Source organism: Malurus melanocephalus, unplaced genomic scaffold (assembly GCF_030028575.1).
Source record: "Malurus melanocephalus ecotype Western Australia unplaced genomic scaffold, MMel_1.1 scaffold_831, whole genome shotgun sequence".
In the NCBI taxonomy this organism is placed as follows: Eukaryota; Metazoa; Chordata; class Aves; order Passeriformes; family Maluridae; genus Malurus; species Malurus melanocephalus.
The window spans coordinates 90,053-115,870 of NW_026624063.1; the positions used below are offsets into that span (position 1 = coordinate 90,053).

Here is a 25,818-nt window from a genome sequence, read left to right on the forward strand (position 1 = left end):
TTTTTTTTTTTTTTTTGGATGCCCCCTTGTCCCTGCCTCTGTGCAGTCACAGGGACTGTGATATGTAAAATTAACTGTCAGGAAAAATGCCTTCATGTTAATCCCTTTCTGGAGCAGCCAGCAATATTCCTCCCGGCATGGCAGCCTGCCAGCCACAAGCAGGAGACGAGGCTCCCCTGCCTACCTTTTTTAAAAGCTTGGCACAACCTCTGGAAACTAATAAACTGGAAAAGTATGGCAATTAGGCTAAGAAGAGTTGAAGCTGTATCATTGTTTGAACTCACTCGTAGCAGGGCTTGAAAAAACAAAGGTTGACCTAAGGCAGCTGAAATTGCAGCTGAGCAGGGTTTATCAAAGAGAGGTACAACTGTAATAACAGAAAAGAAATGCCAGGCTGGAGCAGGCTCTGCTACCATGCACAGAAACGCTTTGAGGGGCTGCAGCATCGTTTGGGGTTTAATGTCACAGCTGAGATTTACTCCTGGAAATCTGGTGGTGACCAAGAGTTGTTTAGGGAGCTGCAGGTAATKGCTTCAGCATCATTTTAATCCTCACAGTCTCCAAAGACCATGGTTTGTCTCCATTTTTGGCAGTTTCCAGCACAAACTGCCGGCCAGGAAATCTACTGGCATGAATCCTGAGGGGGAGGTTGTCCTGGATGAACACAGAGGGCAGGGTCACCCTCAAAACCATAAATTCACCAAAAGGGCAGCTCTGAGGCTCAAAATTCATGGCTTTCACAGAGGGAAGACCAGGCAAATTAAGGATGATATGTGATACTGGCAGATGTGCCAATTACTGCAAACTCACCAACAGATCCACACAAACCTGAGGCTCAGCCTGGGAAAGGCGTGTGACCATTTTTTAACAGGGACCAACAAAAGTCTGGGGATTAATATTTTTCTCTCACCCTTGGTGGTCTGRGTAATTGCACACATGCAGCAGATTGTAAATTGGAGCCTTCATTCCCTCACTAAAATGCTGCTGGGTACCCAGGAACCCTCCCCAGTAAGCGAAAGCCATGGATCAACTTAATGAGAAGCTAAAAATGGGGTAAACTCAGTTTTTTGGCAGTGCTGCCCCAGATAAAGCAGGACGGTGAAAAACTAATGCAGCACAGATGTGCACGGACTGGAGGAACATCCTGAAAAGAAAACAACTTTTAMAGATATCRAGCCCTTCTCTTGCCTTGCACTCCTGGATAACCATCCACACGGGAYGTGTGCCATCCCCAGGTGATGGGCACAGCTCCCAGGGACTGCCACACACATTTTAAAAAGATGGTCCCWAGAGAGAAGCCAATATCAAACTTTTCTGTCTGTGAGTGCTTTTTCCAGACCTTCAATTGTCAAAGTCTGAAATGAATGTTTCATTTTATTGTTATAGTAAGGTAGCACCAGCAATCCAATTAGCCTGTAATTACTTTTAGAGCTTTTTTAGCCACTTGCTTTGGGTGTAGCACTCTCTCTGCTAATCACATGGCAGCGTATCACCTTCAACKGCAAAACAACCAGCTAATCCAGCTGTGTAACTTAGATGGCCTAGGAAATTAATTTTATGAGGAATTTTTCAGAGCTTTCAGGACCTATCCGGTGTGGGGACACGGGAGCACAGTGGAGGGGAGTGTCACCTTCCCCTGGACCACCAACATCAAACCAGCCACCTTCCAGCCAGGAGAGACCTGAGAGTGCACAGCCCAAAGGGCACGAGCCTCTCCAGGGTCATCTGCATGGAAATCTGCCTGAAGCCAGTAAACACCCAGATATTAAAACCAAATGCATATCCTCTCACATCCCGATGGAAGCAAAGGTCTCACCTCTGCCGTATGCTTAACAAACTCTCTGGGTGTCCTCGAGCCACTAAAAACATGACCTGGACCTTTTTACCCCGGGCCAGGCTGCCTGTGATGCCACATAAAGTGAGGGTGTGGAATTTTGGCTGCTTTACCCCAAAAGCTGGCTCCTTGGAAGTCCTCAGAGCCACTGCCCTGCCTTCCAAAGGCGAATGATGGGAGCAAAAGGAGCGCAGTCAGTGCTTTGTGGATTTGGAAGGAATTCCTATTATGCTACAGTAATTCTGGTATCTGGGTTACATCTGAAAAAAGGAGGTCAGGCTGACTTGAATTTTCCATGCAGGCTGCCATAGCAAAGAAATCTGTTGCTTCAGTTCCTCRTCAGCCATTTGTGTCACTCAACAGCAAATAACCCAGCTTTTGCATTTACCTTATTAAGTTACATTTGTTGTGGGCACGGCGAAAGCGGGGGCAGAAACATCCAATTCTTTGGGGATTTTCTTTCTCTTTTAATTGACCTGCTATTTTGTGGTAGAGAGCTGATGGATCACATAGGCAGCTGACTGTGTTTCCAGTTTCTGTTCCAACTCCTGTATTTGCCACTGCCTCATTAGGGATCAGAAGCACTCTCTGCATGGAGCTGGCATGCCAATAGCTCCGGCAGTAATGCGAAAATGAGGGGCTTTTTCATTTCATTTTTATGGCTTTTCCATGCTCAGGGGGTCAATCACCTGCAGGGTGGAATTCTGTCCTGTTTAGAGAATTGGGGGCCTGGCAGTTTTTGGGCTTGTTTTGGAGAAGGTGGGGGCAGAGGGACAGGGCAGTTTTGGGGACCTGCTTTGCTGAGTGAGTCTATGTGGTCAGGAAATGTTGGAGATGTTCACATCATGAAGCACTACGGCTGAGAATGGACCCTGTGCCATCCTAAAATATCTTTTGCCAATACCATTGCTCCTGTGAGGAAACACGAAAGGAGAACAAGTGCTCCTGAGCTCTCCATCTCAGCTGAAGGAGCAACAGGAAGGCAGCATCRCTGGGAAAGCACCTGAGCTGTTCTGGCGGCAGGTGAGAAGGAAAATGTAGGTGCTTTTCCTGGGGGAATTTCAGGAGAACAACCAGGACACAGCTCTTGTCTTCTGCCCCAGCACCAGGCACACGCTGGCATAAGGAGGCTCAACTCACGGGCCGAGTTCAGCTTTTTGGCTGACAAATAAAGCTCTTGCCATGCAATCCTTTCCTAGCACAGCTCTAGGAGAACTGGCAGAAAAAGGAAAATGAAGAGGCATTGGGAAGGTGGGGCATTAACTATTTTTTTACAGCGAGGACTCAGGGAATGTGCTCCCCGTGGAAGGTTTTAATTGTCTTTTAAAAACGGCTGTAATGTGCAATCTCTTAAAAACCTAATGCTAACCTGTTAAATTTTCCAGGCACTGGTTAGCTGAAAAGATGTATCCTTTCTTTGTTTTTTGAACCTCATAAAATAGGCAAATACCAAGAGTTATTTGAATAGGGACAAACCATGCCAAGTCCTTACTGACACTCAAGTGTTTTTGCCTCTACTCTGAACTCCTGCTGGAGGGTGAAAAAGTCCTCGTGGAGCTCACAGACTTGCCCAAACAGCTTTGGGCCTGTTTACAGGTTTCCAGACTAATCTCATTCCTCTCATTACAAGCTTTCRTTTATAAATGTTTGCTACTCCACGCTTACAAAAGTCAAACAATGACAGAGGAGATGTGCACTGGGAATAGATAGCCCTGGCCAGGTTTGCAAGACAAAGAGATGCCATAAACTCCTCCAGGACAGAGGAGGGCGTTCTGGAGGTGGCACTCACTGGGAACAGATAGCCCTGGCCACGTTTGCAAGACAAAGAGATGCCAAAAACTCCTCCAGGACAGAGGAGGGTGTTCTGGAGGTGGCACTCACCGCGAGGATGGCGATGAGGATGCCCGCAGCACACAGCACCGCGTCGTTGATGGTCTCCACGTTCTTCTGCGGGTACCTGATGCTGTCGTCGTCGCAGTAGAAGCCCCTCTGGTAGGGCTGGATTGTGCTTGTCTCGATGATGAGGAAGGGCAACCCGGCTGCAGAGAAGGGGACACAGCAACCAAACCCRTCAGCAACAGAGGMAAACACAAGCAGCTCACAAAAAAACCCAAAGACTCAACCTGAAAACCCCACACCATCACCATGCCCGGTGCTTTTCTTTCCATATCTCTGTCTTTCCAAAGGGAATAGCRTTGGGATTTGTTTTTCCAGGCTGGTCTTGCAGGGAGAAAGCCTCTCCTCTGTTATGGTTATCAGATGTCTGCACGGCCTGGTTCCAGTTAAGCCCTGTGCGCTGCAAATATTAACTTACAGGAACAGACCCCTGGAGCAATCCCTCTGCACAAGGCCATGAAAACCAATCTGGCACTTTTCTCCGGGGAGGGAGCGATGCTCTTCCGAGTGCCCTGGGCAGAGCAGCCCGGAGCTGTGCAAACAAACACGGCGGGATTGAGTATCCGTAGGGCTTCCCTCCTACCTGGCCAGCTCAGCTGCTCCCCATCCCCGTGGCTTTTGTGCCTTTGAAACCCTCCTTGGCTCACTCCTTCCTGTATTTACAGGGTGTATGGACAGTTTTCTGAGTGTTTATATCTTCTAATGCAACAGCCATGAGATTTGAGCAATTCGTCCATGCAAGGACCAGCCCATCCACGAGAGGCRATGAACTCCCATCAGAGCCTGTTCACCTTCAGCCCATGAAACCATGTGAAATCTGGGGTTTAAATACTATCTGTGAGCCCTCTTGTGAGACACTCCTGTGTCTTTGCACCAGGCATGGAGCAGATCTGCTCAAGAATATGGTTCGGGACACACAGCATGGAGGGAATGCCTGGAAATTGCAGCATGTCTGTTAACCCCATGTTTTTATGGGTTTTTCAGAGAAATACAACACTGCCTCAAACCTAGAAGGGTGTATCCCAGCCACAGTGGGCAGGGCACTGTCCTTCCCTTTGCCTCACTTTCCCCATCCATCTTTGCTGTTAAGCCCATCACCGAGAGGAGCACGACGTCCCCACAAAACCAAGCCCCAAATTCCCTGAAACCCACGTTCRGAGTAAATCACAAACCACAGGCTACAGGAAACCCTCCTCCCACTGGCAGAGCGAAACCCAGGTAAGGGGAAAAACAAATACACAGTGGTTCCAGCTGTCCATGGGSCAAGACAACAGGTCTCACACCCAGATCCTACAGAGAGCATTAGGGAATACTCGCCGACCACTAACTTGCTTAAGTATCTGTGGGTTTGTTTACACAGCTAGGAGTCAAAGACATCAGAGGGTTTTTCCTTCTAAAATGAATAAAAAAAAAATAAAAAATGAAGCGCTCTTGGGTCTGACCCAGAGTTGTCCACAGTAGATTTGTACCGGGCACCATCTGCTAGATGTGATCAGCAAGGGCATTGTCCAGGCTGTTCAAAAGTGTCATCAAAATGATGTTCCCCGTGTTCTCCACATGAACCACTCTCTGGATTTCGCTTTGCGCAATCCACTTTGGCTCCTTTTCCTGTATGTTAATGGGTTTGCCTGACCCAGGATAGCTACAGGGTTTTGTTARTCTTAAAAGAAAACTCCATCACCTGTGAGCAGGGACAACCACACAGACGTGAAGCTTTTCAGGTACCCAAGAGTGGCCAAGGCCASTGCTCAGGACCCCTTTCAGATCCTCTCTAAAAACTCTGGAAATGGGATAATTGCAAGTTCTGGGCCTCGAGCTGCTTGGCAAGGCGGGACAGTTTCCACCACATGTGTGAACCAGCGATGAACAGTTTCAGAACTGCCCGCCGAGCTCAGATTTGGTAAATAAACTCGGACATCTCGTGTGAATCCCGTTGATCTTCATTCCACGATTTAACAGTTCTAATGCCTAGCCAGCTTGGCCCCAAAATCCTGCCTCTGATGCCAGCAATCCCCTTTTAATAGGCCACTTAAAAACTCTTTAGGTTTCCCGAGGAGAAATGGCAGGGGGAGAAGCGCTAACGTTGCCGGGCACGATCCGGTTTCGCGCGCGGGGTTGAACTCGGGGAGCAGACACACCACGGTTACGTGGCTCATTTTTATTCCTCCAGTTCCTCTTGTTAATGGCTTTCACATGACAGGTCTGTAAAACACATGTTCCCACAGACAATAAAATACATCTGAAAGCTAAAACCAGCCCTAAAAAAAAAAAAAAAAAAAAAAAAAAAATAAAAAAAAAAAAAAAAAAAAAAATCCCCCAAAAAATTAAAAAAGACAATAGCGTTCCTATATATTCTGTGAACCCAGGAATAATAAAGATTTGTTTCCCCTTCATTCATGGAGCAGCATGGGGTAGTATTTCCGTGTTTCAATTATATGTACACTTGCCACAGCTATAATAAGAGTGTAAGTGACCTATATGGGACACATTTTCATAAAGCACATAGGCATAGTTTGGAAAATCCAATGGGTTTGTTTTCTCTCCTACAAACTTGTGGTTTAGTGGGATATTGCCAATCAAGTCTTGATATTTTTCCAGCAAAACACTAACCTCAGATTCCCTCTTTTTTTTTTTTCCCTTCCCCCTTTTTTTTTTAACACGAGAAACATAAACACACTCCCTATAACTGAGCAAATATTACTCAGAAGACATAACATGGCCTCGATTTTGAGGGYGGGGTGAGAGGCTGCTGTTTCACCCAAGGAATGGAAGACCCCAGCCCATGACAAACAGTAAATTGTATTCAAGATGGCTCATCCTCCACGAGGTTATTTCTTGGGGGACGGGTTTTCTAAGGGACTAGGTCACCACCAACATTTTTTTTGGCAAGAGAGAAATCTGTAGTGGTGCCAAAAGGCCGCCAAAGTATGGGCTTTGCAGAAAAAAACCCTACAGAGGGAAATCTGGGAGAAGACAGAAAATTAAATGCAGGGAGAGATGCCTTTGGGATCCCTCAGCAAAACACCACAGAGACATTATTCTCACTGGGAGATCTGCCTGAGGCAAAAGGATCCCAAAGTGGGGCTTACAGCCCACACACCTTGGAAATGGAAGGCAAGAGGCACAGGGCTGTGCTGTGAGGATGGAACATCTGGCCTCATCACCTCTCCTGCCCCAGTCTGCCTCTCTGACTCAGCATTTTAACAGGAATTCAGGTCATGCACCRCTGGCTGCTGTGATGTGGATCCACAGATTCAGCAGCTGAACCCCCATAAAGGTGTTAATTCTTCAGYTTCCACCATTTCCCATCCCTACACGGGGCACTAAACTGTTGAGAACATGAGGGGTTCATTTCAGAAAACAGTGACGTGCACTGCAATGAAYGACAGATGTACAGGGCAGGCAAAAAAATTACACTGATTTTGAGGRTGGTCACTTTTGTCCAAAAATAGTCCTATCTGGTCATTTTGTCTGTAGCTACAACTCACCTATGTGCACAGACTGACTGCAAAATCTTTGGGAACAGTGCAGAAGAGCCTCACATCCTCCTAAATACCGGTGTCTTCATGCTGRGAAATGGCACAGCAGCCTGTGGACCGTGTCCTGAAGAGACAGCACTGGCACATCCAAATGGACCTGTGCCACCAGAGAAAGGGCTGCTAGCCCCATCTCACAGGAAACTACAGCATAAAACAAAGGGATTTGCTTCTTCCAACACAGAGAAATTACAGTACAGAGGAGCTGCAGTTACCTTCTGAACTGCAACATCCTTCACAAGGTGAAGGAAAGTTTTTTTTTTCCTTGAACGATGGGGAATTCTTGCTTTAATAACAGAACAAGGAAATCCCAACCAACCACAAGCTTTCATCCAGCTATGCTGTAGGAGATCAAACACAGCTCCAAACCGTGAGCATAATGGAAATCTCTCGGGGAATGGTCTTACCCCATCCAAATGGGCCCAGCCCCTCTCTGAGCAGCACGGAGCAGGTGTGGACACTCAGGAATTGTGTGAGGCTCCACGGGAYGCTGCAGGGCTGGACATTGAAAAATGATGTTGCTTTTGTTGGGAGGAAGTCCAAGTGACTCGGTGACCCCGAACCGCTGGTGTCCTACGCTAAGGTATTTCAGAGCAGGGTTTAAATTTATTTGTCTTTCCGTTTAATAAAGCAAATCCAGTTTGGGAATCGAGCACCAAGGAAAAAATATTCCTTTCTCTGGTCAGTAGCTTTGTTAAGAGGCAGTTAATGGGCAATAATCCTGGGAAGGCTGGCAGCATGAAAGCTAAAACCCCACCACCAAGCCTAAACAAAACCCCCGTGTACTCTCTGACCGGCTTGAAAATGTGCATAAAAATCAAAGGCAGGAGAAAAAAAGGGCTCTGTGTTGGGWACAGCACTTTGAATCTCAGAGTCTTTGAAAAGTTAACAGTTGTGCAGATTTAATGGGGGAAAAGAAATTAAAAAGGGGATAAGTTTTCATTGGCCACTCATCAAAAAGCGGAGGGAGCGGAAGGCAAGAGGCATTTGCACGGTGATCCACCCATGCCACTCTCATCTTCCCAGCCCAGCCTTCACCTTTGCACCAAATTAAACACCATCCCCACCTTCTTCTTTTTAAATGTCTGGTTTTCATGGAGTTCAGGGTTTTTTTTTTTCCATTAAATTTCTGTTCTTTCAACCCTGAAGGTCAGTGGGATGTTGCTGGCTATCTCAGCAAAGCAATGGTAATTTCTAACAAATATTCCATGGTGCTTTATCCTGCCACTGTGCAGGCCCTGGGTGTTCTTAGGGTTTCAGCAGATTACACATCTACCTTAATAAGTGAAAAGGACCATTAATTAATTTGGCAGGGCTGAGTGGGGTATCTAATTCCTCACTCAAGTCACACTCTGTAAATATTTGGGTACCTGCAGGAGACAGGCTTTCTGTTTGAAGTACTTAGTGGCTGATCTTGGGTACATATAAACTTTATTTGGTTTACAATATTTGGACATATTTAAAAATGCGTATAAACTAGATTAGCCTACGGTAGGCTTTTATTGGGGTTTTAAAAGTTGGCTTCCCAAAACTTTCAGGGAAGGATTGCAGCACTGCAAGGCCAGCCTTGGCAACTGCTGCAAGGGTGAGCAAYCCTTGAAGCCAACTTAAATTTTATGTGTGTATACATATATAAAAATAAAAATATATAAATAAAATTTAATAACCCAAAGAATAGAAGTATTTCCACATTTCTGCCATATCGGGCATGTGCTGTCAATCAAAACAGAGCCCAAAAATCAAAACAGCTCTGCACCAGCACTGGGTGTATCTGAAGGAATGGTAGGAGCCTGGTCAGCTAAAAAATTCATCTCAAGGGATCAGATCCACAGCCCAATGTCAGCCAAAAAAAGGACCCTACTGCAGACTGGATTGAGACATTATGCTGGGATTTTTAAAGATCTTGAAAGCAGTGATGTGCCTTCATCCCAGTKTTTTTTGACTGAACCTGGATAGCTGAGGACCATATATTTACAAAGACAAGGAGAGAACTGTGCTAACCATCAGCTCTGCTGATTTATTACCTGTACAGTCTTAATCGTTTTCACCTTGATTCCAGCAGTCCAGCAGACTGATCTGTGCATCTGCCTGTATTTTGGAAACACATCTAAACACAGAAACACATCTCTGTTTGCAAAACAGATTCCCATTCAGCTCCATTACAGTTCCACTACTCTCAGCTACACAGACACATGAGGAGAGAAAATTCTCCACACAAACAAACCCTAGACTTTACAGTAAAACAGGTACCTGCTTTAGAGTGCTAAAGAATCTATCAACAAGGAACAGTATATGTTGCATTTCTCTGGTTTGACCTGTTTGGAAAAGTTCTAGGACACAGTGGGTTGATTTCCACCGAAAAAAGGGGAAAAAATCATTTTTTACTTGCTGTATAAGGTCTTCCATGGAGCTCCCATGAACATTTGCCCCATCTATGTTAATTTATCTGGTGTCCTTCCTATCAAGTGGGTGACATTTTTATCCACTTTATTATTATTATATTTCAGCCAAATCATAGGAACTTCAAAGCAAACCTCACCATTTCTAGGTCCAMCAGATGCTACAGTGTCTAACAGACTTCCCAGTGGGCAGACACAGGTTCATTTTGACTTAGATGAAGGTATTTTTGGGTTCATACTTTTTTGGGGTGGTTTGTGGGTTTTTTTTAGTAAGAACTGGTTAATCAGGAGCACTGGGCAAAACATCTTCTCATGCCTGCTAGGGTAATAGCAAACAAGAAGCCTAAAATACCTCTTTTCTGTAAGGACAACCTGATAACTTTGATGATCCCCAACATYCCCATATAGAAGCCCTGGCTGCTTTTCTTTCCCAAAACCATAACAAGAACAGGTGGAAATACAAAACTGTAGCCAGTGTAACACAGTCAACAAAATTCTATTATTTGTAAATCAGTAAAGACACAAAGAATATGAAGACACAAAGAAAAAAATTAAGCCAGTTAACCTGGTCAGCATTAGGTCTGTTAAATAAAAATTCACCAAACTTCATCAGTGAACCTCCCAAACATTTTTCTGAGCATCCCAACCAGGGGATGTAATCAAGCACATTTTTGGGAGCAACTACCCCTATGAAGGAGGCAGCAGAATCCCTGGCCACAGCACTGAGCCTGCCACCAGTAGCTTTTTGACCCAGTTCTGTCAATGTACCTATTGTAAATGCAAAATCCTTCTTCGGATTTGAAGCAGCAGCCACCTGCACAAATAAGGCCGGGTTATAACTCTGTAACCCAATACAAGCACTGGAAGCTTAAAAAGTTTGTATTCCAAAAAGCACTTCTGACCCCTTCCTTAAAAGTTCACTAATCACTTTTAATTCATAATTTATTTCCTCTTAATATACTTGCTTTATGTAATACCCCCCTTTCCAACCCCCCTTCCTCTCCTCCTTTCTTTTTTCTGGAAGTTCCCCAGGAGAAAATGGTATTACACAACTCCCTTGATTAACTGGAAATGAAGCTTTTCCCCCTCGGTAGTCGCGATTCGGTAGAGTTTCCAGGACATAAAGCACGGCCCAGAGTGCTGAAAGGCAGYGAGACGTGGGTGGAAGTGATCCAAAGGCCCTTAAAGTGATGGGGGTTGATCTTGGTGGTCTCCAGAGCAGAGCTCAGCAAGGCTTTGCCTATTCATCAATGGGTTAAAAAGTATAATATTACCATTTTTCTTGTTTCTCTGTGTTTTGACTGTGGAGAGGCAGAGCAATATATGGTATTACTGAGATTGTGCTGGTAATCAAAAATATATATAAAAAAAACTAAATAAAAATTATGTTCCTAATTAGAATTGTTTTGTATTACAGGGAAAGGAGACTGCAGGGTGAGGCAGAGGTGCAACAACTGCTGCTTTGGCCATGCTGACACCTCGCTGCCCACAGCAGTTTGAGTTCCTTTGGTGGAAAGCAGCTGGGATTGGGATATTCTGGAGGYAAAACATCACCTGCAGTGACAGAGGGGTCCACCCCATGCTGCTCACAAAAACCTGCTTACTCTGGCCAATCTRCCCCTGATGAAACCTTATGGATTATTCGTGTCCCTGAAAACCAAACAGATTTTTGGGGGGCAGCGTGGTTCCATGCTGCACATAATCTCGGACTTCTGGGTGCTTTTATCCCTCTAAGAAACTGAAAATTCTGCAAATTCACTGTAACAGCAGTGCTGAAAGCTTCACCCCGCTGTTCTGCAAGCACAGGGCCAGCCAGGGTGGGCACAGCCACCTTGTCACCCCAGCCCCTTTCCCATGCAGGGCTGTTTTGCAGGCAGGTGACATCCCATAACCCTGCCTCTGTAAGGGACAGGATGAATCGGGACACATCCGAATGGCACCGGCCAGGGCCAAGGCTCTATTCACACCGACTCCAGGGACACAACATGTACCATTGCCTTTTAAAACCAAAAATGGAGAACTCCCAATTTCCATTTCCAGCCTCCTGCAACAATGCTGTGCCCCGCTGTCAAGGAACGTGTGAATAAATTGAGGGAAAAAAAGGTTAAAGAAGCCCAAGGGAATAGCAGTCCCTTTTTCTTTATTGCAGTTAATTTTGACAAAGGCTCYTCTGTTTCCTCTCCCTCCCCTTTCTTTCTTTTTTGGAAGGGCTTCGTGCCAAGCTGCATTATTCCTCTTCACCATGGTACTGCCATGAAACCCGCCTGGTATGTTTGCCTGAAAATCGCAGGTTTTCATGGAAATCGTTTTTATCTCGACAACTACTCCCTTTGTCACCTCAGACATGAAAAGACGAGGAGAAGGGCTCAGGCTCAAATCCCATCCCGGCAACAAAGCATCCATGAAAAAACACCACGACCTTCCAAACCCAACACCACGATAACCTGCCCTCCCAACGGGGCAGAAACCCTCCAAAAACCCTTTTACCACTTTGCTCAGAACACCAGCCCCACTACAAACCCATGTGAAACGCAGAGTACAGACTCCATTTGAGGCTTGGGGGAGGAAAAAAACACAAAACATCCCATCGGTGGGATTGTTTTGAAGCATTTTTAAGTGGAAATAGTTTCTTTTCTCGCAGCCCATCGTGGCAACCGGAGCCCTGTGGTTCCTGTCAGCGAGGCAGGAGCTCGGCAGCTCCTCGAGGGTGTCCTCTATTTCCAGCCTATTTACTGCCCCGTTGAGAAAGGAGCCTATAGATGCTCCAGTTCTCAGATGGGACTGTGGAGGGACTGGGTTATTCAACAAGCCAGCCCTTTCTAAACACTGTCAAAGGAGTGATTTGATGCCTTTCAGTGCTTACCATACAAAACGCTGAAAGACCAGCGGACTTCAAAAGCCGCAGAAGCGGAGCTGGAGTTTGGCAGGAGTTCATTAGCTGCCTGTGTCCTTCTGTGTGTGGCTTGTAATTACATGCAGACCCGGTGCCAAATCCTCATCTACTGAGGGGCACCAATTAACGTGCTGCTGGATGATTCACAGGTAGCTTAATGTCGAGATTTATACACCCGGCGTGCCAAGCATCCCATGCTTTTAAATTATTATTATTATTTTTTAAAGCTGACCTCTTTTTTCCCCCCTTTTTTTTTTTCAAGTTGTCATGCAAAAACAAGGTTTTGGTAGTAAAATTGGGATTGTCCAGCCTGTTCCCAGGGCCACACACTGGTGGGACTGATCCTGCTGTCACTCTGTTCCACATCTGCAGGGAAAAGCACATCTCCTGGAGCATGGGCCAAGGGCTTGCAAGTTAAACCACCTACTGTGTTTTCCCCTTGTAAAAAGCAGAGATTTTGTGCTCCTAGGAGAAAAATTATGAAATTGAGGTACCATTTGCACTCCATGCTTGCCTTTCCTGCTGCTTGCACCCTCTTACTCCTACAGGTAGTAAAACAATAGCAGCAGGAGTTTTAACAGCAGCTGGGGGGAGCTGAGGAAGCAGGTAACTAGAAGTGATAATTTATTTTTTAGAGGGGAAATGTACACAAAACTGCATCTCCTGTAGGAAGACGCAACAGTTGTTAGTTTCTCTGACAAAAGATTAAAAAAATAAAACCCACAACAAAAAGAGCCTTTCTTCTCTCACTTGAAATCTGCATCCCTTTGCCTCCCTTGCTGGAGATCTGCATCACTTTGCAGCCAGTTGGCTCCCAGTGCAGCCCCTGGCAATTAAAACCTTGGGAAGTCAAACACAACAGCATGGAAGTGAGCCTTTTGTTTTCCTGCTTTGTGATTCCTGTCTTGTGTTTGATCCCAAGGACATTTCTCAGGCTAGAGGGAAACCATGGGCCCAGTGGAGCATTTTGGCACTGACCAGGCACAGTTCTCCAAGCTCACTGGTTTGCCACTGCTGATGGTTTTCCCATGGGCAGCAGCAGACCCAGGCCTCATTTCCTTCTCCTTGACTTTCTATTTTCCAAAAAAAATGCTGCTCCTCATTCCTTGGGGGGATAACAATTCCAGGAGGGCTGCGAGTACAACCCAACGCTCGCACCGCTTTATCCTTCTCTAATAAACCTTTCACTGCGTTTGACACGATACAGGTCTTGTCCAGCCACGAAAGCTTTCCTGCTTATCAGGAGAATTTTTAATCAACCAGCAGGGAAAACATGGCCTGATGTTTTATTGCTTCCTTGTGCTTTGCTTTTAGATGTTTCTGTTTCTTCCAGCTTGCACCCTTGCTAATCTCTTTAACCAGGGATCAGTGGAAAGCCTCAAGTTTTCCATGCCCAGCAGCTTCCCCTGGATCATTTGGAGTCAGGGCAGGCAGAGGAGCATGGGGACAGCAGGGGGTTTATGGTGGGATGGGAGAAGAAGGCACCAAGCTCTCGATTCACTGCAGGTTCTGGAACAGGGCTTTGTCCTGGCCACAATTACAAAACAACAAACAACGTCTGTGGGGAAGGGTCACAAGAAGTTCAGCTTTCCTCTATTAAAACCATCTGGAGCCCATAAAAAACCCCAACTGGTTGGTTGGGGTGGTTGGTAGCACCTCCTCCCCGCTCGGCTCTTCCTGGCACCTCACGGGAGCGTGGTGGCACCAGAATTGTCACCGTGAGGGACGGGGCTGCCATGGGAACAGGAGGCTGGCATCACCCACCCCACTGTGCACCCCTCCTGCTGTGACCAAGGTGCCCCAGAATCCCCCTCATTTCACTTCTTATCTGAGCCAGAACTCCTTTACGAGGTGCCTGTCCCCTGGGGAATGCCGGCTCCTCTCGATGAGCCCCTGAGAGTGCTGAGCTTTGTGAGCAAAATAAAACATCCCTGTGAGGCCAGCGTGGGACCTGCAAAGGGTTTCTCCAGGTCAGAGTCACCAATGGGTCCCCCTCCAGCATCAACAGCGAGCGGCACCGCCAAACCTGCAGGGGATGGGAACCTTTATTAACAACAACAATCAAAAAAAAAGCCTAAACCTCTCCTTTGTTTCCAACAGAAATAAAATAAAGGGGGGCTGGAAAAAAAAAAAAAGGAAAAGAAAGGAGAGGAGAGCTTATAGCCAGTTCCCCAGCCTGTAACACAAAACCAGGCTGTGCTGGGAAACCTTACACCACGGGGCATCCAGCTCATGTACTCCTGCTCCACTCACCGCCTCCCGGATGCTTCCCCAAGCCCAAACTGCCCTTGAGAGAAGCCAAGCCTCAGCCTCTGCTGAAAAGCCTCTTTGTTTGGATTCCCTTTCCAAATCAGCGTATCCTGAGATTGAACTCCCTTCCACCCCTCTGCAGGGCTTTTTAATGTTGGGATGCCTTTGGCAGCAGCCAGAGCTGCCAGCAGGTTTGCGGTCCCGTAATAGCGCTCAGCCCGCGGAGCCGGGGCACGTTCGGCGCGAGGAACTTTCTCCAGATAAAGGAGAGAAAGGCAGGGAACAAAAAAATGTGTTGCAGAATTACTTCAAAAAGATCCTTTAATCGTGAATTGTGAACAGAGGAGTTCTCCTTAATTAAACAATAGCTTTAATCAGGCTTCAATAGCTGGCATTACTCAGAGGGTGGTGAGGCCCTGGCACAAGGTGCCCAGAGAAGCTGTGGCTGTCCCATCCCTGGAAGTGTTCAAAGCCAGGCTGGAAAGGGCTTGGAGCACCCTGGGATAGTGGAAGGTGTCCCTGCCCATGGCAGGGGGTGAAACAAGACAAGCTTTAAGGTCCCTTCCCACCCAAACTGTTCCACTGTGTGACACCAGCAAGCTGACCATGTCGACTTTCTTAAACTGGAATAATTGAAAGGAAAGCAGACAAGGCATCCAAGAAACCCAGGCACRGGCTCTGGACCTTACACACATCACCAAGAGGGTCTGGTTCCAAGTGCTTTCCATGCAGCCCCAAAGCTATCACTCACTGAGGTCCTCAAGATGCACCTCAAGCCCATCACTCACAGAAATCAAATGCATTGTCTTGCACTGCCCACTCAGTCTGCAAGCTCAAGCATGGTACTTCCACACAGCCCATGACATGAAACAGGGTGTCCTGTCTCTCTTGGAACTTTCCAACACCCTGAAATCCTGCATTCCCACAAAAGGGAATGGTATGCATGTGGAGTGTAGTACTCTGCACCTCTGCTGCAGCACAGACCCAGCTGAGACCCACAAATAGCACCAAGGCAATAATTTCAGTTACAACTCAGAGAAAACACAGTAGATCTTGCCGGGACCAAGGGACTTAATGGGAACATCAGCCTGACACCTCTGACACTAAAGGGAAACCCTCTTCTCCAAAACCAGCCCCAGGCCCAGGACTTGAAGCAATTTCACGGGGGAAGAAGTTGTTTTTCACTTGCAGGGAGCTTTAATTGACCTCACATCTTTCTCTGTGAAAGCAAAACCCTGAGCTTTCAGCAGGTGGATTTTCAGGCTGTGGATCCAAAACCCACTTGAGGCAGATAACTTCAGTGAGAGCAAAAGCAAAGCACCTCTTGTTATAGCCACAATCCTGATGTATCCCAAACACTGTCCCACTTGTGTGGCAATTTTAAACATGCTGCATGCCTCGAATCTGCAGTGGCTCTGAGAGTTTTACACTCTGGAAAACCTCTTTGTGCACAGGTTGATTTATTAAAGCAGGCTTTCTCCAAAATGCTATCCGCCTTTTCCATGGGTTTTGCATTTGACAAAGATTTGTACCAGCTCAGTCAGAAAAATAAATGCCACAAAACTTCTCCTTTAAGGAAAAAAAAAACTCCAAACCACCCAACCCTCACAGCCCAATGCTTTAGAAATGCTTCCACATGCTAATCAGTCTCCTATTCAGTTCCAGACTGAATAGGACTCCAACAATGACAAAGAAATACGCTGAACCTATCCCACATTTCATCCCCTTCACTCAAAATGTTGCTGTTACCTTGGTTTTCAGCCGCTTTGTGGGAGCTGCAGCAGAATGACAGCTGCATGCTAAAGCTGCAGGGATGGTCAAGAAACCAGGAGTGCTGGATGAAAAAATATCTGGCCCAGATAACGTGGGAAAAAAAAAAAGGGGGATTATTTGAGGGGATGGTAACGGATGCTGCAAATTTTTATAAGAGTTAATAAGGAAAAAAACCACAAAGAAACCTCCAAAGTCCTCTACTAAAAGGCAGCAAAGGGATTTTTTTCTTAGCCTGGCAAGTACAAATAGGATAAAGCCCCTTCCAAGCCCTTCCCTTTGAGAATTGTCCATATTTTGTTATGTTTTATCAACTGGCAGATGCCTTAGTGCACCTTTCCCTCCACATCCTCAACTTAAAAAACTCCAGTTCTCATTCTGGGACAGGACAAGCCAGCTCCTGCTGCAGTGGGTGAATCCAAGGCTGTTTCCCTTTTCTGCAGAACCTGGAAGCAGCAGCCCAGAGCCACCCGGGGAGGTTTTCCAAGGAATTAGGGTGGGAAGCTCCAGGATCGGTGCACACATGTCCGGGGTACATGCCCCAGCCCTGGCAGTCCCAGATTCCTCCACAGCCACTGAGGATCTGATTTGGAGATCTTTTGGAAGGCTGGTGATAGCCTGGCAGGACTGGCAGAGGCACTGCAGCTCCAGTGAGGAATTTGGGAAGGAATTAGAGGTACCTGGGTGCCTCTGTACTGCAAACACTGCCTTCAAAGTGTGCCCTCACCAGCTCCAGCGTGCTGCCCACGCACAGAGGGCATGCTGCTCCTTCCTGCTGCCTGCCTGCCCAGATTAGAAACTCCCAGAGGCACAAAACTCCCGTGACGTGCCCGGGCAGCACCGAGGGCAGCACAGCCTGGCACGGGGATGCTTTGTCCCAGCACTTCGGAGGGAGAAGCAGCTCCCAAAAAAAGCAAGGGCCATCTGATCAGTGATCAAAGAGCCGCTCCAGAAACCTGCTAACACCAAATTGATTCACAGCTATCGACTTCAAAGGAGTTTTTGCTGCCTGCCATCAGCTCGCCAGCCATCCAAAATTACTCCCTGACACCACTCAGAACACAAATGCACCCAGTGGTTACTGACCAGACCTGCTTATCAGCATTTTACCACGCTGTTTGCGACTTTCCCTGTGGAAACCAGCGCTTTAAAGGGTGGTGGGTTTTGCAGAAAAGCCCTGGAAGCCCTCAGAATGCCTGGGATGTGGGACTGGTTGCCACGGCCGCTGTGCTGCTACAATGACCAGAGCAAAGATCTCGCTGTCAGCTGGGTGGGAACGATAACCAGGGCTCCCTGCAGGCTTAAAGGAAAGCCCATCACACCACCCTCCCCAAAAAAAGTCATAAATCACCTGCTGAGTGTCAAGGAGACAGGAAGCCCAGACCCCATTTGGCACATTGGCTCTCAAATTCAGTGGCTGGGCGCTTGGAGGATGTGAAGAGGTCTCAGCTTCACACAAACACATGTCGAATTAACAGCAATGTAATTAACATCTGCATGGTCAGGCACAGGGCTGGCTGGTTAGAAATGTCAGAATTTTTTTGTGATTTACAGCAAAAGCAGCATGTCAGGCAGCTCATTGCTCCCTTTGTGCAGCACCAGAGCTCTGGGAGCTCTCTGAGGGAGCAGCATTTCTTTCAGGAGGGATGGCTGCCCAAAACCACTGACCAGAAACTTTCTCCTCTTCTCTTTAAAGCCATGCAAGGAAGAACCACGCTGTTCTCAGCTCCACCAGTCGGCAAAGGTGATGAGGCTCCAAGAGGTGCAGTTTGACATCTGAAGCAGTGAAGGACAGCTCTGTATCACAGCTCCTTTGGTGTTCAGGCCATGGTCTGGGTGAACCCAGCAATGCCAACTGTTCCAGCCTCAATTTGCTGTGTCTCCCATGCATCACAATCTAAACCCAGGTATCTCCCAAGCTTCTTGGTGCTCTGATCAACACAATTTCACATCATTCTGGGCAAGGGGTGCAAAACTATGGGAAAATAGTAGAGGATTATGAATGCTAGCTCCACCTGAGCTCGGGCTGGCCCTGCTGAGAGCCCCCTGTGCTCAGAGAAGAAAAGCTCACATAAAGATGCAATCCACAGGCGAGGAGCAGCCAGGGCTGGAACAGGAGAACACAGCACGAAGAGCACAGGCATTTCCAGACCATCACGAGCTCTGGGGTTAAGTTACATGTTCTGCTTGTGACTTGATTTGATGCAGGGAGTCTGTTTTCAACCCTCTGTCTCCAAAACATCCAACACTTGTGAAAAACAACCCCACTTACGTGACCGACTCCAAAGGATGGAGTGCATAGGAATTTCTGATTCTTCCAAACCTGCCAGGACAAAGCTGATTTTCAAACTCATTCATGCATTCTCTCGGTAACAAACTTAGGCTTAAGGCTTGCTTTCAAACTGTTTGCATCAAAACCCGAATGGAGATGCTTCAAATTCCCTGGTTTTCGTGGCATTCTGCTTGCTCAGGTTGAACTGGAGGAGCAGCTTCTGCCGATCACGATCCCACTGTTGCAACTAAGCCTGGCGTGCAGCTCAGGGGCAAGGAGGGATTCTCCAGTGTAACTTCCCAACAGCTGCTCCAACACATCCCCGGACACAGATACACAATCCACACGAAGGAACTTGGCACCTGCTCTGAAATCATGGAGCAGGTAGTGTCCCTCCAAGGTGGGTGTCACAGGAGAGAGTGAAATGGAGATGGGGTGGCTTTGAAAGGGACACTAATGCCCTTCTAAAAAAGGGGCCACGCTGGTCCATGGGGTGGTGTGACACACAGGGCATCGTCTTCCCAACTTTTGGCAAAACCCACCCAGCTGAGGTATCTGGAAAGGCAGATGGAAGTTTGGCCACAGGTTGGACCTCCAGACACATTGGCAAGGAGGGAAGCACAGAAGTGCATTCAGAAAACTGACTTCAGTTTCTTGAAGCTTTTTACAATTACAGGATAAGTGCTGGATTACTTTAATTCATCTCTTTCATTGAGGTTTTATCATTCACATTTCTGAGCCCTTTTTTTTTTTTTTTTTYTCCTTTGAAATATGAAACCCGACCTATCAAAAGAACCAAACAAGGCCCTATGACAGAGCAAAAAAAAGGAAAAAAATAAATAAATAACTCTATGACAGCGCTCACACAAAGCCCCAGCTGGCAGAGGGGAAAGCCACATCCTGGGAGAGGGTTTCCCTGCTTCCCCCCAGCCCTGCTGGGACACAGCCCCCTGGGATGCCAGCAAAGCTGCCGTTCCCAGCGCTGGCTGTGCAGGCTCTGGGATAGGAGGGTTTGAAGGCTGCTGCCTTTCCTTCAACAGGCAGGCCCTTGTTCCAGGCACGGGCAGACCACAACGGTCCCTTCTGGATTTCCATGGATGAAGTGGGAGCATTGTACGAAGGGAACGGAGAGGATGGAGCCGCGCAGCGGAGCTGGGGCTGTGCCTCCCCCTCTCTCCGGGCATTTCAGGCAGGGATGGAGCCACACAAACACCCTGCCTATCTCACATGCTGGAGAGGGGCCCTGCTTTGCCAGAGGTTCCCCAGCTGTGGTATGCAAACCATTTTTGGGTGGTGCAAGGAGCACACGCATCTGGAGAGGCACCACCAGCCTGTATCCAGACAAACAGAGAGAGACCAAAGCAGCCCGGGAAAGGCATGCATATGAAATTGAGATTTAAAGGGTATAAAAATAATCCGTTTGATCTGGGAGTGATGTTTATATTATTTTCCGCRCTCACTACAAACAGGCAATTAAAAAAAATGTCATCTGCTGTRATTGTGATCCCATCTCCTGCCCGTCTCAGCAGCAGGTACACAGGATTCAAAGCACTCCTGGCCATGAAGCAGTTGCACGTAATTCTGCTTTTCCTGGAGACACATCTTCAGGCTGGCCAAGTTCCACAAACTCGGGAAAGCCAACACATTTATACCCCTAAGGACTCGGTCTGCCATAGGTACAGCATTTCCTTGTTCTGCAATTAACAGCTCAAGTATAATTGTCACTAATAATCTCTTTTTGATAGGTTGGTTGTCTTTTTTTGTTGTTGTTGTTGTTTGTTTTCACGAAACAAATGCAGAAAAAAAAAAGTGGATTTCAAACACCTCCAAAATATTTCTCTCATCTTTACTTCCAGTCATCTTCRGCTCTTTTTGGTCTTTCAAGGGAGGCACAACAGGTGGGTATCAAGCTTTAGGTGCTGACTGTTGGTTCAATAAGAAGTTTTTTCCAGGCTCCAAAAAAGCTCCTTTAGTCCCAAATTATGGCAGAGACCAACTGTACAACAACCCCATGCCAAGRTGCCCCTTCTGCCCCTTCCAGAGCAGCCATCAAGCTGCCACCAAGAGATCCTACAGCTACGAGGCCGTACATAACCATTAACGACCAAACCCCACCTCGGGATGCTGAAAACACGATGACGACTCTCCACCCACACAGCTTCTCCCATGCGGTGTGGGYTCCCCGACACGGAGGAGACACCGCGGGGTTGGGACTGTCCAGCTGGTTTGGCACACTCAGGTCTTGTTGTCCCTCGCTGGGAAGAAGAAATGGTTGGCTCAGCACCTTCTTCAGGTGCACAGAAAGATGTTACCCACGCGACARAGCGAGCGCTGCGCAGCGGGGCAGCCCTAAAAATAAAAGACAACAGCCCCAGCCCAAACAATGCAAAGTCGCTTAGCTCATCACATCCAGCTTTACACCATCCAAATAACTCAAACCTCACCCCTCATCTCCAATTCCTCCCACTCCTTGCACTTAAATGACAATCCCAGGCCTGTTTGCACCAATTTTCGTGATGAAGCGACAGGGCCCCTGGCAGAGCKCAAATCCTTTTTTGCTTCTGAGAGCTGGAGGACGACACAATTTTCTACACAGAAGAGGGAAGTTAAGAGTAATCTAAACTGTTAGCCCAAATTATAAGATTATATCCCTACTTACATAAACATGTCAAGGTCCAGCTAGCATAAATATTTACTTTCAAAGTTCATTTTAGCATCCAGCTCGCTACAGGAGATGCCAAATTTGTGAGAAGGCTGCAGAGATATTAAGGTTGTGAGAGGTCTATCCATCTGTTGCCTAAAAATACCTCCCCAAGGCAGTAAAACTTGTGTTGTAGAGATTAASTGGGATTGACAGAAGAGAGAAAATTAAATTAGAGGCAGAAAAGAAGAAGGGCAGTAAATTATGTGCAGTTTACATCCCACCAGCCTGAAACATATGCTCCCATAAACCAAATTTCCACGAGCCTCAGAAGCAGGTATGCCAGATGAAATCCTTCTATTTTATGGCACAAGCAGGACTTTTTGGAAGCTGGTTTTYACCTGCACAAGCTGCACAAATACAAGCTACCGTAGACCCTCATCTGCCCTATCACCCTTGCTGACACAGCCTTCCCCTCTTCCGAGATTAAACGCTCGACTGAGCACCCGTCAGCAGAGCACAGGTGGCTGCTCAGAGCTTGCTGAACACCAGGAGCCCCTGMCAAGGGAAAAAAGCAGGTCTGAGAGGAGCAAATTTAACCCTAGATGGTACATCTGTGGGGCCAAACTCCAAAATGCGCCACCTCAAGGGTCAGAGCAGGAGGTTTTTCCCCTCCTGGCCACGTCTCCTGTGTCAGGTGGAGGTTTGGCTGTTGCAGCAGCTCCCTGCAGTGTAAAACCCCACAACACCAGGGAAAGTTGCCCCCTGAGACCTGCCCCAGTCAGGGTCAGCCCAGTTCCCACAAAAACCACTCTAAGCTCGGGGTAGGAGGTGCAGGAAGCTCCTGGCAAAGGGATGGGCTGAAGATGATCGGATGAAGGTGGAGTGAGGTCCACCCATCACACCTCTTGTTTTGCTGCTCACAGAGTTCCCCACAACTCTACGATGTGAAGACAACGATCAGCTCAGCAAAGGGAACTCCAGATCCATCCAGACCCCCCTCAATCACATTTTCAGATGTTTGGCAGTGTTCAGAGGACAGGGACAGGGCAGCAGGGACTCCTCCACACCACCAAGCACGCCTGTGGCCCTAACAATTTCAGGAAGCATCTTCAAATTCTCCAAACAGAGCCCTCCCAAGAGGAGGAAGCAGATGGAGAAAGTTATTTTCCCCCCTCGCATGACCTGCTTTAATAAATGCACACTCAGTCCTTTTCTGCCTTTTTTACTGAGTTAAGCACGGGCATGGAATTCATGGGAAGTTCGCAGCRTCAGTGATGAAACCTCCTGCTCATGCAAGAAACCAGGGATTTGTGAGTGCCAAGTGCACTCATTAGAGGAGTGGGCTGGTCATTCAGTAACATCCAGCTCCCTGCCAGCTCAACTCAAGCTGGAAAAGCAGGAGAAACAGAGGGTCCAGTTCAGTGGATCTTCATCCAACCCCTTCCACCAGCCACGCACTTCTGCCCATGGCTCCACGACTGCTCCCCAAGAAAAGAAGATAAAAATCTTCCTCTTGTTATGCATTTGTTATCAAGATAACCATTGTACTACTTAAGGATGAAAGACAAAAGTAGATCTTTCTAACGACTCTACCAAATTAAAGCTGAAGGAAGCTCCTGATAGCTCAGCTCTACTAATTCAGACTTTCTTAGATGATTATGATAATTGTCTTCAGGGTAATTTGTTTAAATTTGTGTGTAAACAAAGGGTTTGTACACATCTACAGCCTCACYGAGAGTGTGTCATTTCTGAAAAACGTTTCAGCCATAGTTCAGTCTTTTCATCTTCCCCTCATAGAAAACCAGTTCAAGGCCAAATTATGGCAGTACCTACAGCAGGAGCCAGTGCAGCATCGCAGGCCTCTGCAAATCAAAKGGCCAGTTTTAATATTTCCTAAAGTGGTTCTCAAATGAGAAAAAGCCTTCCCTTTCCCCGTTTTTCTGAATGTCTTTGGGCAGCTGCTCAAGAGGCGTAACTCAGTTTGACGGCACTGGAGGCCACTGGCCCTGTGCCCACACGCACCAGCAGAGGAGCTCTGCTGAGCCTCTCCACCTTAAAACAAGCAATTTCATCCAATTCTGATCCTCATAATCTTATAAAATATCTTACATAGGTTGTTTTTTTGGTTTTTTTTCTTCATTGAACATGTAAATACCCATCAACTTGTACCCATTCACCTTTCTGTTCCAGGAAGGGTTCAGCTAGTCCACCTTTGCTTCCACTTTCCAAGTTYTTTTTTTTTGAGATTTTTTTACAAGAAAATGGGAGCCAAGTGCTTAGAAACTATAAGATCACTAGTTCTGCCTAGCAAAAGGCAGAGAGAAGAGCAAGCCAAGCCTCCCAGGAGTGGGGCAGCTTTCACAGCAACTCATGCCCAGTCATCCACCAGCAGGTCCAGATATTCCTGGTGTATTTGCAAAGCCCATCCCCAAACACACTTCATGCATGRGCTCTCCATCCCCAAACACACATCATGGGCTCTCCATCCCATAATCACCTCACTCACCATGTCCCACCCATGCTCTTCACCTGCCAGTGATCAGCCAGATCTAAACTTTTCCATCAGCTGTTGCATTCATGTTCTTACTATAAATGCTCCTCACCCTAAAAAAAAATCCCAAAACAAAACAACAACAAAGAACCCCAACAAAAACCCTAAACAATCCAACTCTGGTGTTTACTTTCCTATTTCCACCTGTAGCAACCTGAAACAAAGCAACAAACACAGTTTTGCTGTATCACATTATTCCCTGCTAACAATACTTTCCAGTGATGCTTGATAAGTCCTGTTTACCCAAACYAGCATAAGTAGAATAACACATGTCAACCAACTGCTTTTTCATTTAGGACCCTTAGCGCAGAGAAGGGGAAGCAAAACCCTTTTCCCATTCAAATAGCACCTACTCATGCCAGGAACGCCTCAAGTTAAGAAAACTTGGGTAAATAAAAGTTTAAAAGTTCTGACTCTTAGGAGCTGTTTTACTAGGAATTCAACTTTCTGCTTAAATAAGTGAGGTAAGCCCAGCTAGTTATGTTTCTACTTATAGTAGTTTCATATATGGGATATCAAGTATTTTTATTTTTTCCAGATCCGAGAAGATGAAGCTTTCTGCACTGGCCCCTATTCTTGTGGGAATATAAAGAGAAAACCATGCCTCTCCTCTTAATGTATTAGTGCCCCGTAATATACACCAGATGATCAATAAACTGCATAAAAATTAAATCAAACTGACAGTCTTTAAAAAATGGGCTCTAAGCAGAAACAATTGTTTTAAAGACTGTGGTGTCTGGAGTATTAAACTCACGTGCTGTTGTGTTATTAATCTCTTTGTTGGAAGCCAGTTGATTTCCCCTGCCTGTGTCTGTCAATTAAATATTCAGCATCGCAGCCACAATGGAAGGGTTGATGTTTTGGAATGCAAAAAGTTTTTTTGAGACACGCTGTTGACAGTTTCCTTCCATTGCCCCAGCATCTCCAAAAGCCGAGCAGGCAGGCAAACCCAGACCTCTGCAGGGACTGCGAGAGGACTCCAAACTTTTTAAAAGGAATGGGTTTGGCGAGGTGGGAGAAAGACGAGTGGCGGTGAAGCCGCCAGCAGAGCGACACACAGTAACCAGAGCGGCAAGAGTTGCTATTTTTCCATTATTAACCRAAAACACGAGCAGGGCTGACCGTAGAGCGCTGCCTCCACCTGGAGCTGGCCCCGGCGCCGCCGAGGTGCCGCCGACCCAGCTCGGGGAGCGGGGCCCGTGCCGGGGGCACCCCCGGGCGCATCCCCGAGCCCACAGTGCCCCCTGCGCACCGCCGGCAGCGCCCGGGCTGCTCCCCCACCCTCCGGCGCCGCGAACGCGGGGCCAGCGAGGCACAAATCAAGGAGTTTCGCCGCTAATGAGCGGATCGGGGTGCGGGGGTGCCGCGCCCGGCTCTCCCCTCGCCGCCCCCCGCGCTCCCCAGCCCGGCCCGGCCGCTCCCCGGCTCCCCCGCTCGCTGCCCGGCCCGGCTCTCCCGGCGGCCCCGCTCCGCTTTTGTTTGGGAAGCGGCGCGGCCGGGGCACGGCCGAGCTCTGCTCCTCCGCCCGCCGCCAAACTTTCCCAAAAGTTTTTTTCCCGGGGAGCGGAGGGGGTGCGGGAGCGGGGAGAAGGGACGCGGAGTCCGCGGTGCTCACCCATGACGAGGCAGAGGCAGTCGAGGCAGATGAGCAGGGCTTTCTTGCTGCTGCTCTTGGCCGGGTTGTTGTTGAGCGCCGGGCTGCCCCCATTCTTGCTCTCCGGCGGGATCGCCTTGTCGTACTTGTAGCTCTGCATTATCGGGGGCGAGCGCCCG

General features: G+C 47.5%; 1 protein-coding gene across 2 annotated transcripts in view; it reads right to left on the reverse strand.

Annotated features, from left to right (window-relative positions):
- PLPP3 (phospholipid phosphatase 3) overlaps positions 1-25,812 on the reverse strand; it is a 41,575-nt gene extending 15,763 nt beyond the window's left edge. Inside the window, exons 1-2 of one of the 2 annotated variants that reach the window (XM_057385477.1) lie at positions 25,661-25,812; positions 3,716-3,873 (exon numbers count right to left, since the gene is read on the reverse strand). In XM_057385477.1, coding sequence (XP_057241460.1) covers positions 3,716-3,873; positions 25,661-25,799 — 297 coding nt within the window. In that variant the 5' untranslated portion in view covers positions 25,800-25,812. Of the gene's footprint in view, positions 1-3,715; positions 3,874-16,557; positions 16,622-25,660 lie in introns of those variants that run through there. The other variant, XM_057385478.1, reaches the window with a different exon arrangement.
- Between the last annotated feature and the right edge of the window lie 6 nt (positions 25,813-25,818).